The sequence below is a fragment of the Stegodyphus dumicola genome, chromosome 10 (assembly GCF_044657685.1).
Source record: "Stegodyphus dumicola isolate Sdum_Otavi_A_Nest chromosome 10, ASM4465768v1".
NCBI lineage: Eukaryota > Metazoa > Arthropoda > Arachnida > Araneae > Eresidae > Stegodyphus > Stegodyphus dumicola.
Genome location: NC_140777.1, coordinates 61,289,983 through 61,305,976, shown reverse-complemented (window position 1 = coordinate 61,305,976; position 15,994 = coordinate 61,289,983). Strand labels below are relative to the sequence as shown.

The following is a 15,994-nucleotide window of genomic DNA, read 5'->3' as shown; positions in this document are numbered from 1 at the left end:
ACACATGTACCAATGATATATTACGATGAAAAAATAACCCAAAGTTTAATATAATCCAATACAGAAGCATTTTAGGACATTTTATAAAAGATATTCATGTGATGCATGACTTTGATGTACAGATGTAAATTTTTTAGATATTTTAAAGCATCTATAATTTTTGGGTAGCTTCAAAGTAATTTAAATAAATGATTTCAAAAACCAGTTTTAAAAAATATATGCACAATATGTATGCATGTCTGTTATAAGGGAGTAAAAAATGACATATATGTAAAATGTATAAAACAACAGTTTTATTTTAATTCATATTTTCAACAAAGCTAAAAGTCAGCATAACAATAACAGGAAGTATAAACACACTAGTAAAACACATCTGATTAAAAACATGTAACAATACATAAACTAATTACAAATGTTTTCCAAAAAGTGATTCTGAAAATATAAAAATTTGCAACTAAAAATATCAAGTATGATAAAAACAACTTTTTTTTTTTTAAAAAAAAAGCACCACATTTGCATCTGAAGCATGATTGTCCATGGTAGAAATGAAGCTGCTATTTGAAAGTAACTCTTGTCTCAAGTATATTTTTATGTACATTTCTTCTCAAAACGTTTTCCACACATATAAATCAGTTTTAAGAGCTACCCACAGTACATTAAACTTTGTGATGATAAATAATGCAATACAGTAAGTGCTACTTTATGTGATTACATTTGCTCATGAATTTTTTCTTTACAAAATTAACCAAATGATAAACAATGAAAAAAAATTTCTTTCAAAATAGCAAAAGAATTTAATTAATTTAATAAAAAAAATTACAAGAAACATATAAATAGGTATTTTCCCAGCATTTTGAAAATCCAAGGTTTGTGTCCATAATGTCTTTAATGAACTTTATGAACTTTTCATAACCTTTCACCAAATTATTTTATTGATATTATACCCCTAATCTTAATATCTGGAGGGCATCCTTCAACATTTTTACATTAGCATGAAAAGAACATGCTAATGTAAAAATTTAAATCAAGGGAAAAAAGATCCTTAGTTTGTCATAGATGTTTTCAGGGATTTTTTCCCCCCTAAACTTGTGTTTGATTGCCCTGAAAATCTACAGAGTTATTCAAAATCTATGTTAAACTAAGGTTACTTTTTTGCTAACTTTATAAATGGTTGACTAAATTCGAAATCAGGATATCTGGCGATTTGACAACTCACTTGGAGATTTTTATAATCTATTTTGTCCTTATCTGGTGATTTTATTTTAGTTAAAAAAAATTATTCCATAATAATCTGAATATATTAAGTGAATTTTTAGTAACAATAAGTGATATTATTTCTCATTTTTTCTTACAAATGGACAGGATTTCAGCAAATCGCTAACATTAAGCTGCATGCAAATTTTATGATAAAAATACATGAAAATTCATGAAGTGAAAAAATGATATAATGTGATCATTAATTTATATCTTGTCTAAGAACTTGGCAGAACTTGCTTCATACAGAAATGGAATGACTTCAGACTATTAAATCAAAGGAAATGACGAGTATTATTGTTTCATGAAAATAGTTACAGGCATCTCCTAACCTTTCAGATGAATACAAAACAGCTTTGGGTAAAAAATGCTTCCGCTTGAAGGTTAAAGACATCACAGCAATTCTTGACTAGTGATCTGTAGGTGATTTCACTTTAACCCAGTATAGCTTATAACCTAACAATAAAGAAATGCTAATTAGTAGAGTTTGAAATAATTTGATATTAACATCTCTTCGTAACTCGAAAATAATATTCAGATCTACATAAATTTATTTAACATTATGTTCATGGTCAATATTTCCAGCTTATAAAACATTATTAGAAAAATATTTCCAAATATTAAATGACAATAAAAGAACATCATAATCATTAAAAAGTTTTTATGAGAATAAAATTTAAATAAATTCAATCATGTATGCTTTTGCTGTAAAATTTAATTTGTAACCAAATCTCTACTAACTACTGGTATGTTTTCCCCAAAGTGCAGAAAAAAATTTCAAACATTCAACTTCCATTTATTGCTTCTATTAAGAATTTTCAAACCATGACTGGAACATGCAAGGAATATTTGAATGTTCCAGTTACTTTTATATTCAAAAAAATTCTTATAATTTTAGTTGAATATCACATAATTCCAAAAGTAACTCCATTTTTTTAAATAGGTTTTGAAGAAATAAAAAAAAGTAAGATACTAATTTAATCAAATATACACCATGTCCACAAAACTCCTTAGCTGGCTTTTATTTTTGCAACCATTAATTGTAGACACATAAAAGATGCAAAGTTTTTTGAGGTTTCTAAATTTAAAGCCAGTTTATAAGCCAGTTTTGCAATTTATTTAAAAATAAATTTTTCATAAAAATTACAAAAACTAATATTTTATATGTTCCTCCTTAGTTCCTTTATGTATGTTATATGAACAATACCCTGAACCTGAATGGATAGAGACGGGGTACTCAACCTGGTGCCCGAGACTACCTTGCATAGCCCCCGCCAAGATTCGGTAAATTTTTCTTGCTGCAACAGTCTTTCTTGGGATTGCACATAGAGGGGAAGGGGTCAGAAACTTGGTTGGCCTTGTCTTGGGTTTCGGAAAATTCGAGGGTGCTGGCGTGTCTTAAATTGATTCTTCTTATTGCCTCTGTCCGGTTTAAAATGACAGTACTAACCAAATGACATTGCAAATGCGTGCCTCGGGTCTTGAAGGCCCGACTACCCAATTTCTGAAAAAAGAGAGAGAGATAAATTCCGGCAGTGCCTGTGAATGACACGTACATGACCTTAAAGGAAGCTACTGAAAAGATTGAAAAATTTCACCAAAAGGCATAATTTCCGTATTATGTTTTTGTAACGACCGGATCTGGCAGGCCCGACATGCGTCCTTGCGGGTTAATAGGATGATAAAGTTTTAAGATTAGGAGTATGATATTATAAGGCTTACCACACCAAAAAGGGCTGACAAAGAGTGACAACTGCAGGTCAGAGTCGACTCTTGACTCGACATATGACACAATTATATTAAGTATTTAACAAGGTGCAAAGGGCAACTTTTGACCCACGTTCTTCACCAGTCTTCTTTAAGCTTTCGGCAGTGACAGTATTAGAGGTGCACCCAGTCTCGTTCGGCATCCTCATTCTGCGTCGAGGCTTAGCAATTTGTTTTTTTTTTTTTTTTTTTTACCGCTGCAGCACAATGAGTGGGCCCAGAAAAAGGCAGGAGATATACAATTACAGTTGGGAAGAAATGTATTGCTTTGTTGATGTAAAAGGTAAGTGCGTGTGTTTGCTGTGTGGTGCTTCTGTAGCACTGGCCAAGAAACATAATATGGGAAGCCACTTTCAGACGAATCATGGAACATTTGCTACAAACTACCTGGAGGGTTCAGAAATTAGGAAGGAAAAACTATGCAAGCTGAAATTGAAGCTTTCAGCGCAGCAATCAGTATTTGCTAGGCCAGTTTCAAAGTGCACAAATGCAACAACGGCTTCGTTTAAAAGTGCTCACTTGCTTTGTTGATGTAAAAGGTAAGTGCGTGTGTTTGCTGTGTGGTGCTTCTGTAGCACTGGCCAAGAAACATAATATGGGAAGCCACTTTCAGACGAATCATGGAACATTTGCTACAAACTACCTGGAGGGTTCAGAAATTAGGAAGGAAAAACTATGCAAGCTGAAATTGAAGCTTTCAGCGCAGCAATCAGTATTTGCTAGGCCAGTTTCAAAGTGCACAAATGCAACAACGGCTTCGTTTAAAAGTGCTCACTTGCTGGCAAAGAAGAATAAAACATTTCAAGATGGTAAGTTGCTGAAGAAAGCATTTGTTGTAGGTGCCGAAAGCCTCTTTGACAGATTCGCTATCAAGCGTGAAATCATCAATGCAATTCAGGACCTTTAGTTTTCAGACAGTACTGTTTTAAAGAGAATAGAAGCAATTGCTGATGACATGCAATCTCAACTGAAGAGAGACTTGGAAACATGCGAATGGTTTTTTTCTCCAATTTGATAAATCCACGAATATTTCCGACACGTTGCAGTTAGCTGTAATGATAAGAATGGTATTTAACGACTTTCCTGTTGAAGAAGAATAATTAAAAATTCTGCCTTTGAAGATGAGAAAGCGAGGAGAGAACATTTACAACGTTTTTAAGACATTTGCGGCAGAAATTGGCTTGCCGCTTAAAAAGCTATCAGTAATTACCACAGATGAAGCACCTGCTATGACAGGAAGAACCAATGGCTTTGTTGTTTTGTGCAAGAAAGATGAGTGTTTTTCAAACTTCATGTCTTATCACTGCATTATGCATCAAAAAGCATTGTGCGCAAAGATACTTCCATTTGAACACGTCATGAATGTTGTCACATCGATTATCAATTTTATTCGTTGTCCTCCTTTGCAACACCAGCTTTTTAAAGCACTACGGGAAGACTCCAAAGATAAAACAGTTGACCTCATCTTGCATGCAGAAGTCCATTGGCTCAGCAGAGGTAAAGCTCTATCAAGGTTTTTATCTCTAATCGAGCAGATAAAAGACTTAATGCAATTCAACCCTGACAAATTCAGTAAACAAATTAAAAGAACTAAGTGACTCTTTGTGGCTACATTGGTAGTGCTTGTGCCGAAATGCTATATGGTGCAACCCTTTGTCTGCCAGGTGAATTCTTTCATCAAGAATCCCCTCCAGTCATCTAACCTTCAACGTTTCTTCAACGTCTGCATGATACTATGAGTAATATCTCGCCAACCCCAGCATCCTCGCATAACAAGCAAAGCTATTTTGTACATCCTGCACTTGAAACATCTTCTCATGTATTCGTGCACAATGATGCCATTAGGCTATCTTTAACACCTTCGTATGATGTCCGATTCAGAGTTGTCAAACGGACAACTAAACATTTCACCATCATCTGTAACGGCAAACAATCAGTGATTGGAATCGATCGTCTCAAACCAGCATTTCTGATGCAAGATCCAGCAACTTCTCCGTCAATATTACGCACAGAAGAAGGCTTAAATACTGTTAAAGAGCAATCTAAAACTACCAGATCTGCAAGAATGGTTAAATTTAACCCAAAATATTTATAACGTACCAATGGTACTTTGGGGGGGGGGGTACTGTGGCAGTCTCACAGATACTTTAATTTCTATTCAAGAGATGGCGCCACCTATTAAATCCAGTTCGTAATCAGAGCAGTAAAGTGACGTGGCATGAACTGTGTCTCGAGTTCTACTTTGGTTTTTTAATGTATTTTTAATTGCAACTTCGTACTTAATATATTCTTTTGTTATGGTTGAAATGTCTACTCTTGTTTCCTTAAAATATATTATGCAATAAGCACACAACCACCAAAGGTGCATAATGCAAAATAACAACAAGTTTATAAAACTGACTCATAATTCACCACTTCACACTCAATATTAAAAAAGTTAACATTTAAATAAAAAACATATTTTAGATATGTTTCTCCATTTATGTGTGATTTATTTTAACAGGAGAAAACTTTAATTTCTCCTCTTTTGCAGAAGCTTTACTTTTTAAAAAGTAAACAGCAAAATCTTGCATTAAAAAGGGGATGAATAATAAATTATTTTCATTATTTTAAAATTAGGCAGAAGGAAATCTTAGATTGGTAAGGTTTTCATAGAAAATTTCCATATATTTCAGTTTTCATGATATTTCAAAATAAGCATGAAACAAACATTTTAAACCATTTAAAAATTTTTTCACTGGTAAAAATGAATTAATAATATATATATATCATAAAAATATGGGAAATAAAATTCTAACTTTAATTTACTATAATCCCTTAAATCTTGCATTTAATTTTATTCTTTGCTATTTTTATCTTAAAAAATTAACAAGTTTATAACAAATCTCTCTAAATTTCATCACTTCAAAATTAATCCCTATCATATGATACATATATTTTATGTACATTGCAGGGGAGGGAAAAAAAGAGAAAGAGAGAGAGAGATACAGTTCTATATCTACTGTTCTACTGGGCCGATTGACGAAATACAAACTGCACTTTTTCATGTCTCGAAATCGCGACTTACGATATGTATTAGATTTATATATAGCATTGTTCTAATGTAAGTATTTTGACACAAAATCGGACTTTTTCTGAAATGACATGCCAATTTTTTATCATTTTGGATTCTACGGCTCAAATTATGCCAAAATGCCAGTTTGGCAAAAATCGCAAGAATAGTTTTTGAAAAATTATCTCTCAAAATTTTAGCTCCTCAGTTTTAACTGAAATTGGTATATATTTAATAATATCTCTTTTTTTTTTTATTAAGTTTATTTGATTCTTCCTTTCCCATTTTGAAATTTAGGTTCATTCCAAATAAAATTCATCCATTTTTTATGATTTGTTTTAAAAATTTATATAAATTTTTCGAAAACATTTTGAGTCATCATCTATAACATTCTTACCATCATCTTAAAATAGATGTATTTCTAAGCCTACCTGGAAAAATTAAAGACATTTATTGAAAATTTCCGAAGATCTACGTGAATTTATATACTGGGACAATTTGAAATTTGGCATATTTATTGAAAGTGATAATAACATCAAATGTAGTTTAGGCACTTTGTTAAAAATTATTTATAATAATAAATAATTCATCATAAAAAGGGAAAGGAAAATAGGTTGCCATATATTAAGAAGTTCGTCAAGTGAATTATTCTTGGCGCAAACTGAAAAATATGTGGCAAGATAAATTTTTGAATTTTTCTGTAAATTTTGCACCAAATTTTACAAAATTTAATATTTAGGCATAATTTCAGTCGTAGCATCAGCCCTGTAGAACGAGAGATATAGAACTGCGCCCTTTTTTTATGCAGCGTACATACTTCAGCCAATAACAATATTAAAATTTGCAAACGGAAATCTAAATTAGGCAATGGGAATAAAATCAAAACAAAACTACATTATTCTTAATCAGTCTTTATAACTGGAAATTGCCTAATTACATCATTTCAGCATTAACCCTTATTATATGATTCTTATATCATGCTCATGATGCATGTACTTGCACAACACTTCAGCCAATAATTATATTAAAAACTGGAAAACTGAAATTTAATGTAGCCAATGGGAACAAAATCTTAACAAAACTCTGTTATTCTTCATCAAACTTCAGAAATGGAAATTTCTCCATTCTTTTCTTGCTTGCTGATCTGCTAAAGTTAGGCTGCCTGAATATGGCAAGTATACAAAGGTTATTTGCCTAAGGGAAGGGATGCCTTTGTGGAGGACTTTCTAAGGCAAATTAGCTAGTATTTGTGTTACACATGGAGAAACACAACCAAACTGTTCATCTGGGTTTGAATGAAGTCAAACTCCCAATATTCAGCAACCTCAAAGCACTTGGACAGAAGTGGAATTCTCCTCTGCTAAAATGTCACTATTTATCTCCCTTTTATCAAATATAATGTTATAAAGATGTAAAAATAGTTACAAACTTAATATAACAAGAATGGGAATTCAGATTGTGATAATTTTAGTTTTATTTGCATCAAAAATGCTTGTCTACAATAAAAGAAATTTCAAATCAGCTACAATAACTGCGACCATTTTATCGCAACAAGCCCCATAATTATGCAGTCATGTCATTCACTATCAGAAATATTTAATAATACTGAGCAACAACTATGGCATTACTGAATAAAGTCAAAAGGAAACAAAAACAGAAAATTATCAGATAAAGTTTTATCAACTTCAGAAGGATTAGCTATTTGAGAATGTTTACAAAATGGCTTTAAGCAAGTAGCTTCATGTTTATTTTGAAATAGTATCAACTTTAAATGCATGGAAATTTTCTATGAAAACAATATCCTTTAAGATTGCTTTTTGACTAATGAAAATAATCTAGTGTTGATACTTTTTCCCCGTTTAGAAAGTATTCTATTTAAAGAGGGGGCACAAAACTAAAGCTTATATTAACTACATAGATATACTGACTTAAGTAATTCTGTTACATATACAGTCAAAAATCTTTAATCCGGATGTCCATAATCCAAAAGGATCTATAATCCGGACCTCAAAGGTACAAACTTTCTGCGCATGCGTAAAGGCAAATGCATTTACGCATGTGCATAATACCTTTATGCATGTAAGTTTAATGTATAACGGACAGTATAAGCTAAGCTAAAATTATTTAATTATCTATTTCAGTTAATGTTGCAGATTGCATTGTTCCTTAATCTTCTAATTGGATCCGGCTTATTATTTTTTGCAGACTGTTAAAGCAATTTTATAAAAGTAAGCTTGAACTTTCAATTATATCAAAAAGAATTTCTGATTCTGGAGCTGCCAAAAGATCTACAAAGCAAAAGCATGTTTCGATGTCCATCAAACAAAAAGTGGAATTGCTGCAAAAAATGGATAAAGGCATATCTTTTGTTGCTACAACCATTCCGAAATCTGTTTAGCAATTTCACGCTGCTCTGCGGAGAGGGGGGAGACGTCGCCTCGCGCAATGAACTGGAAGTTAATCTATCTGTCAGCACTATCCTTATCTTCAGGGCAGATGTTTTTATTTTGTTCGGCTTATAATTCCTTACTAAATGCAGTATTTCATCTCGATGTACTCCTTCTTTGATATGATTTAAATCAAATTCCTCGTCACGAATACACAACATCAAATAGTTTTCTGGTTACAATTTTCTAATTTTGACTATGCGTAATGTGTGCTTTACCCATGCACACTTTGAAAGAAATGTTTAATAAAGTAAACAATTCTTAAGCTTTTTTTTTTTTTTTTTTTTTTTTGTAAATTTTGATACCCTTTAGATCATAATTGCTCTTTATTTCATAAATTACGGTTTAATATTTTTAATTTTATAATTTCTGCATACCATCTTACCAGATTTAAATTGATGATCTATAATGCGGAAAAACCGATAATCCGGAATCGCCAAAGTCCCGACGAGTCCGGATTAAAGACTTTTGACTGTATAATTTTATTGCAAGAACAGTTTAAATATGATTAAGAAAGTGATAATAGTTAGAATATTTGTTGCTTTCTTCTTTTTTGCTGCAGACTGCAGTGCAGTATTGATAACATTGCCTTGAGATTATTGCGCATTTCAGAATTATTTCATGTAAGGAAGTACAGTAGATGCCACTTAATGTGATCATAATTAATGTTATCATTTGAATATTGTTATCGAATTGTCAAAGTCCCTCTCATTTTTATTTGGGGAACATGAAGAAAGTAACATTGCTTAATTTGATCAGCAATTCAGTTAATATTATCAAAATATTATAGAATAAATTTTTTAAACTGAAGTAAAGTCACCAAATAAGGTCAAAATACACTACCCAACATAGAAAATACAACACCATGAAGATTCGGGCATATAAATATGTGAATTTCGGGGAATACAAGTCATGCAGATGATGTAAGATGCAAGTTGGTCATTTGATTATAATGCGAGATAAAAGTGAAGGAAACAGCAGACAAACCAATAGTCACTTACTCTCTCTCTCTCTGTTGCTTAGGAAATCCAGAAGTTCATTGTTTCAGAAGACACATGTGAATGAAGAGATGCCTGGCCGAAGTTGCTGTAAGCAGTTCTAAAAAGCAGACAATTTTATAAGGGGTCAAATTGCAGGCCTGGTTGCTCTTACTATTAAATTGCTGCTGAGATGCATGTATACATATCCATTGTCCAGAGGATTTAGTCTAGATGGATCGTGAAGGAAATGTGAATTGTGAAAGAGCAGGTCCATCTAGGCATTCTACAGAACCCACAGCTCGATGCATTTGAAGAGAAGCAATGGTGACCCACAATCGACTAGCGGACTTGCGGAAGGTGCAGGGAGCACTGTATGCTCCAATATCTGGGAGAACCATTTCCCAACTTTTGACTGAAAGTGGCTTGCATACAAAGCCATGCTCTTTCCTAAGACTGCCATTGACGCCAGACCATCAGCACAAATGACTGCGATGGTGTCATCACTAAGCCACTTGGACATCTGGATGGCATAATTTGATATTCAGAGATGAATCTCAGTTTTGTTTGTCTGATGATAATTGCCAATTAAGAGTCTGGAGGCATCGGGGACAAAAGCGCCTCTAACTACTACTGCTGAATGCGACACTGCTCTTCAATGTGGCATAATGGTTTAGGGTGCCATTAATCATGGTAGCAGATCACCTGTGTTGCATAGAGGCACATTGGCAGCACAACAATGTGTTGATAAGGTGTTGCACCCAGTTGTACTACCATAAGAAGCAGCAAAATGGTATTTTCCAGCAGGACATGGCGACACCATACACTGCATTCATTAGCTGACAAGCCTTACAGCATGTTGCAATGCTTCATTGGCCCTCATCTTTCATCAAACGAGTATATCTGGGATGTGATTAATCATTATTTGTCTGCTCTGCTCCAGTTATTATTGGAGAACAAACTTTGGAAGAGGGTTCAGAGTATATTGGCTTCCATCCCTCAGGACACTATCTGCACATTGATTGAATCTGTACCTTGTAATGTTGCAGCATATCATCACAAGAGGTAGTCATACATCTGAATGATTCCCCTTGTATTTCAGCACTGTGTAAACTTATCTTTCTATAAATAACATCACTTGTTTACCTATGCATGCTTTTTCTGTGTATCAAATGACATCACATTCTACTCAATATTTCATGGTGCTGCATTTTCTATGTTGGGTGGGGAGCCTGATTAGAACACAGTTCCCTCTTCTTCAGGAGCAAAAATATTCCTCCAGAATTTTTTTCTCTTCCCCCTGCTACTAGAAGAAAATTTTTTGAAAACATCCAGGTCAAACCAAGATTACTTTTATGCCTAATTTTAAATTACATTAGTATGATCTCTTGCAGTGAATGAGGGATGTTTTCTAAGTATAAAGGGTTATGAACAGTTCATAAATGAACTTTTGCATTTTTTAAATTAAGATGCTGCTGAAGCACTTATATGTTTTTTGTTATATTTATTTTAAATTAGTTAATTTCACTGCTGTTGCGAAGTATATTTTTTCTTATCATTTGGTTAATGATATCAAAATAGCTGTGGACAAATGTGATCACATTAAGCAGTGCCTATCATACAATAAGTTTCAATCACGAATTGAATACTGTTACAAATTAAACGTTGCATATTGTTGCGTGCGTACGGGTTCGTTATGAAATGAATGCACAAGTCCGATGAAAAATGAACAAAAATTTATTATTATCACAACAAAAATGCTTAAATTTTCTCAAATTATCATGCAGTATTACAATATCTCACAGTAGTTATCTTTTAACTACTCAAATGTCCAATAGAACGTAATTCAAAACAGCTAAAGAATGCTAATCCGCGAATTCGCTACAATCAACAAGAGCAGTTTTCTAAACAACAACAAACTAAGCAACTACTACAAACTGAGATGTTTTCCTCCTTTTATAAGATTTTAAAATCACGCGCTAGAATTTTCCAGTACTTTCTCGAAATCAAAAAGAGATATTTATTTATTTAATGCACGCGCTCTTGTATTTTCAATTTTCCGGCTTAGCTTTCTTTTAATATTCGTCACGCGCTGCACTGCGCGAGAAATAAAACCATTTAATTTATAATTGAACTAACATTAGCTTTTTAAATACCAAATTCGTAACACTGCCCCCTTCCCAAGGACTGCACGTCCCGGGCAGTACAATCCCTGGACAGGAAACTAAACTTACAACTGTGGCATAAATGCATTAATAAGCATTTCATTACAATAATAAACAACATGAACAATAAATGCAATCCATAAAACAAATCAAATGCTATCAAATTCAAATCAAATACTAAATGCAAATCAAATACTAAATACAAATCAAATCAAAGACACATTTAAAAACAAAATGGACCATGGTCTTATACTATTTACAATTATTTATATTATGTACTATGGCCATAGTAATGTGCTAACCTGTCGTAATGAACGACTTTAGGTTTAGAGTTCGAAGACTTACGAATCCGAACCACGACGTCATTCAGCCTGTTTAGGACTGTGTACGGGCCATCCCAAGGTGACTGTAATTTCGGACAAAGTCCTTTCCGTCGAGTCGGATTCCACAACCACACCTTGCTCCTTTGTGGAATTGATGTTCAGTAGCTCTTGTGTCGTATCGGGTCTTCATCTTCTCCGTCGCCAAATTGACTCGCTCTCGTGCAAAGTTGTGCATCACTTCTAACCGGGCCTGGAGATCTTGAATATATTCCTCAGACGATGAAGGAGCATCCGGAGGGCGGCCAAACAGTAGATCACAAGGCAGACGAAGATCATGACCGAAGAGCATTTGTGATGGAGAATAGCCGGTAGTCTCGTGGACAGCACTGCGGTAAGCCAGTAAAAAGAGTGGTAATTTCTTGTCCCAGTCCTGTTGGTTTCTGGAAACCACTAATGAGAGGTTATTAAGGATGGTTCGATTGAACCTCTCTACCATGCCGTCCGACTGGGGATGCAATGGCGTCGTTTGAGTTTTGTCAATGCCAAGTAGTTTGCATAGTTCTTTGATTACTGCCGAGGCAAAATTCCTTCCCTGATCAGAATGTAACTGAAGAGGCACTCCGAACCTGGAAATCCAGTGCTGTATCATTACCTCAGCTACTGTGACTGCCTCTTGATCAGGAATAGGATAAGCTTCAGGCCACTTGGTGAAGTAATCAATGACAACGAGTATGTATTTGTTGCCATCAGCAGTTCGTGGCAGAGGTCCTAAGATGTCAAAGGTGATACGTTCAAAAGGCGCCCCTACGTTGTAACATGGCAGCCTGCCTCAGCTGCGTCTCTTCGGTCCTTTCCGACCTGCACAGGCATCGCAGGATCGGCACCACTTTTGCACGTCATCCTTTGCATTATTCCAGTAAAAGCGCTCACGAACTCTCTGTAAGGTCTTCATTATTCCAAAGTGACCTCCCGTAGGGCTGTTATGTAGTTCTTTAAGGACATCAGGAATGCGGGATCTTGGAAGTATCAGCTGCCATCGGAACATCTTCCCATCATCCGATTCAAATTTCCGGTATAAGACGCCGTTTCGAATGTGAAGTGAATCCCAGAGTGCCCAATACTGTTTGGTTGTAGGACTACAGATAGAAATGTCCTGCCAGGTAGGTTTTCTGGTTGATGACTCCATTAAATCAATTATCGGTTTAATGTCGCGGTCTTCCAGCTGGTCTTTCCTGACTTCATCATCACTCCATGGTTCTCGATCAGCCGATGTTGATGTTGTAATTTGTCTTGCGACCGGAGTCAGCAGCTCGTATTTCGCTTCCACCCTGGAACAATATCGGCAGCTTTCTTGGCAAGGTCTTCTAGACAGGGCGTCGGCGTTTCCGTGTGATGGTAGATGGCACTTCCAAACGTGATGTTTACGTTTAACTTCCCAGTTATGTCGATCTTGTCACCAGACGCAGTCTGAAGGGTAACACAGGATGGCGTCCAAATAAGTTTATCTTTAAACTGTTCAGCTAAATCTTTCCTAATGATGGTAACATTAGCTCCTGTGTCAATGATCATATTGCAAGGAACTCCATCGATATTCCCATTGATGGACAGTCCGTTATTGTTGCCACTCACTATAGAGATCTTAAGCGCTTTAAAACTGGGGCTTTTCATGATCTGGCAACCTCCGCCCCGCGAGATGGCCACTAATTAGTTTCCCTGCTGCTTGTTAGAAGCGGTCTTAACATCCGTACCCTGGGGTATTCTGCAGTTTCGTCGTATGTGTCCTTCAGCACTGCAGTTCCAGCACTTAACGGTCGGCTTCTTCTCACCAATATTCCGTCTCAAGGCGTTCAGTTGTCTAGTTAAATTGTCTAGACGAGCGCTGACTTGATCCCCTGGCTCCTGGATTTGAGCAGCTCTGACTGGGTGGCGGTCTCGACGAGTGGCTTGCTGGGCTGCCTCGAATTTCATGGCGTACACTAGAGCGCTTTTTAAATCTTTTACATCCGCCATTCGTAGAGCTTTTTGTATTTCAGTATCCCGGATGCCATCGATGAAATATTGCAGGGACAGGATTTCCCTTGTTTCTGTCGGGCACTCCGAAAAGGCGTGATGAGACAGCCTTTCAACATCCGTGGCGAGCTCCTGAAGTGATTCAGTGGGCTTCTGTTGACGGGATTTTAATTGAAGCCTGCTGTAGTCTTTTAAACATTTCTCGCCAAAGCGCAGCTCCAAAGCACCGGACAGAGCTTCGAAATCTAACCTTTTGTTTTCGGGAAGAGTCTGAAGGATATCCGCTGCGTCGGCTCTTAAAGAAGCGGCGAGATGACAGGCCTTAGCTTTGGAATCCCATCCATTCGCATCCGCAACGATAGAAAACTGGGTCTTGTACACTTGCCAGGATGTCTTCCCATCATATGTGGATAGCTTCAGAAATGGACGAGTAGGCATCGGTAAGAATTTAAAATCATCATTCTTGCTCCCTGCCGTCGCTACGAATTTCTTTAACGTTTCCATTTCTTTGGCAACTGCAGAAACTCTCTCATCAATTTGTTGTTCGACTTGTGTTGGACGGCACAAACTCTTCCTTCAATTCGTTCCTCCACAGCCGAAACTCTCCCTTCTATATGTTCTTTTACAGAAGAAACTTTTTTTTTCTATTTCTTCTTTCACCGAAGAAACTCTTTCTTCAATTTGATCTTTTACGAAAGAAACTTTTTCTGCAATTTGTCCAACTTTATTTTCAACTGTGTCAATTCTGCCTTCCATAGCTTCAAATTTATTTTCTATTATGCAGGTAATTTCTCTTTTCATTTCTTCTTGACATGCTTCAATCTTTTCTTGACCAGCTTGAACGGCTTTCATTTCGTCCTTAACGGATTCCTGGCCCAATTTCATTTCTTCTTTAAATGAGGCAAAGGCTGATATTAACTGCCTTAATTGCTCTTCCATCGCTCTTGTTATTGGCATTCAAATCCCACTTCTGACACCAAAAATTGTTGCGTGCGTACGGGTTCGTTATGAAATGAATGCACAAGTCCGATGAAAAATGAACAAAAATTTATTATTATCACAACAAAAATGCTTAAATTTTCTCAAATTATCATGCAGTATTACAATATCTCACAGTAGTTATCTTTTAACTACTCAAATGTCTAATAGAACGTAATTCAAAACAGCTAAAGAACGCTAATCCGCGAATTCACTACAATCAACAAGAGCAGTTTTCTAAACAACAACAAACTAAGCAACTACTACAAACTGAGATGTTTTCCTCCTTTTATAAGATTTTAAAATCAAGCGCTAGAATTTTCCAGTACTTTCTCGAAATCAAAAAGAGATATTTATTTATTTAATGCACACGCTCTTGTATTTTCAATTTTCCGGCTTAGCTTTCTTTTAATATTCGTCACGCGCTGCACTGCGCGAGAAATAAAACCATTTAATTTATAATTGAACTAACATTAGCTTTTTAAATACCAAATTCGTAACACTATTTATGTTTAGTACATCAGCAATGACACTGCTTCCTAACTTAAAATTTTAATTTCCCATCGCTTAGTTTCTAAATGCTTATAATATTGATAAAAATTTACTATCATTTTTAAAATGTGCATCTTTATATATATAAGCGGCTAAAGTAAGTGTCACCGATAGTTTATTGTTGCTACTCGGAAAAATGAGCGCGGAAATTAATGTTTCCATAGTTTTTAATTAATATCTCGGCCGATTAAAGTCTTACGAAGATGAGAACGGCATTGATGGATTTGGAAAATTTTTTGGAATCCAAGGATACGTGTCTTGAATTTCAACTCGGCGCCGTTCTGTAGATATTCGAGAAAAAAGAAGTTGGCACGTAGCTAAATCCCTCTAATAGGGAAAACCCAAAAAAGAAAGTGGAAAATGTAGGGAAAACGTAGGGGAAAATTCGTTTTTAATTAATATCTCGGCTAATTAAAGTTCCAAGAAAACGCAAATTGTCAAAATGGCATGCCACGGACCTGCAGAATCC

General features: G+C 35.2%; 1 protein-coding gene across 1 annotated transcript in view; it reads right to left on the bottom strand.

Annotated features, from left to right (window-relative positions):
- Positions 1-271: 271 nt before the first annotated feature.
- Positions 272-15,994, bottom strand: part of LOC118192881 (mitochondrial glycine transporter A-like) — a 41,807-nt gene continuing 26,084 nt past the window's right edge. The window contains exon 11 of the mRNA XM_085824981.1: positions 272-1,710. Within this exon, the coding sequence (XP_085681107.1) occupies positions 1,684-1,710 (27 nt within the window). The 3' untranslated portion in view covers positions 272-1,683. The remainder of the gene's footprint in view (positions 1,711-15,994) is intronic.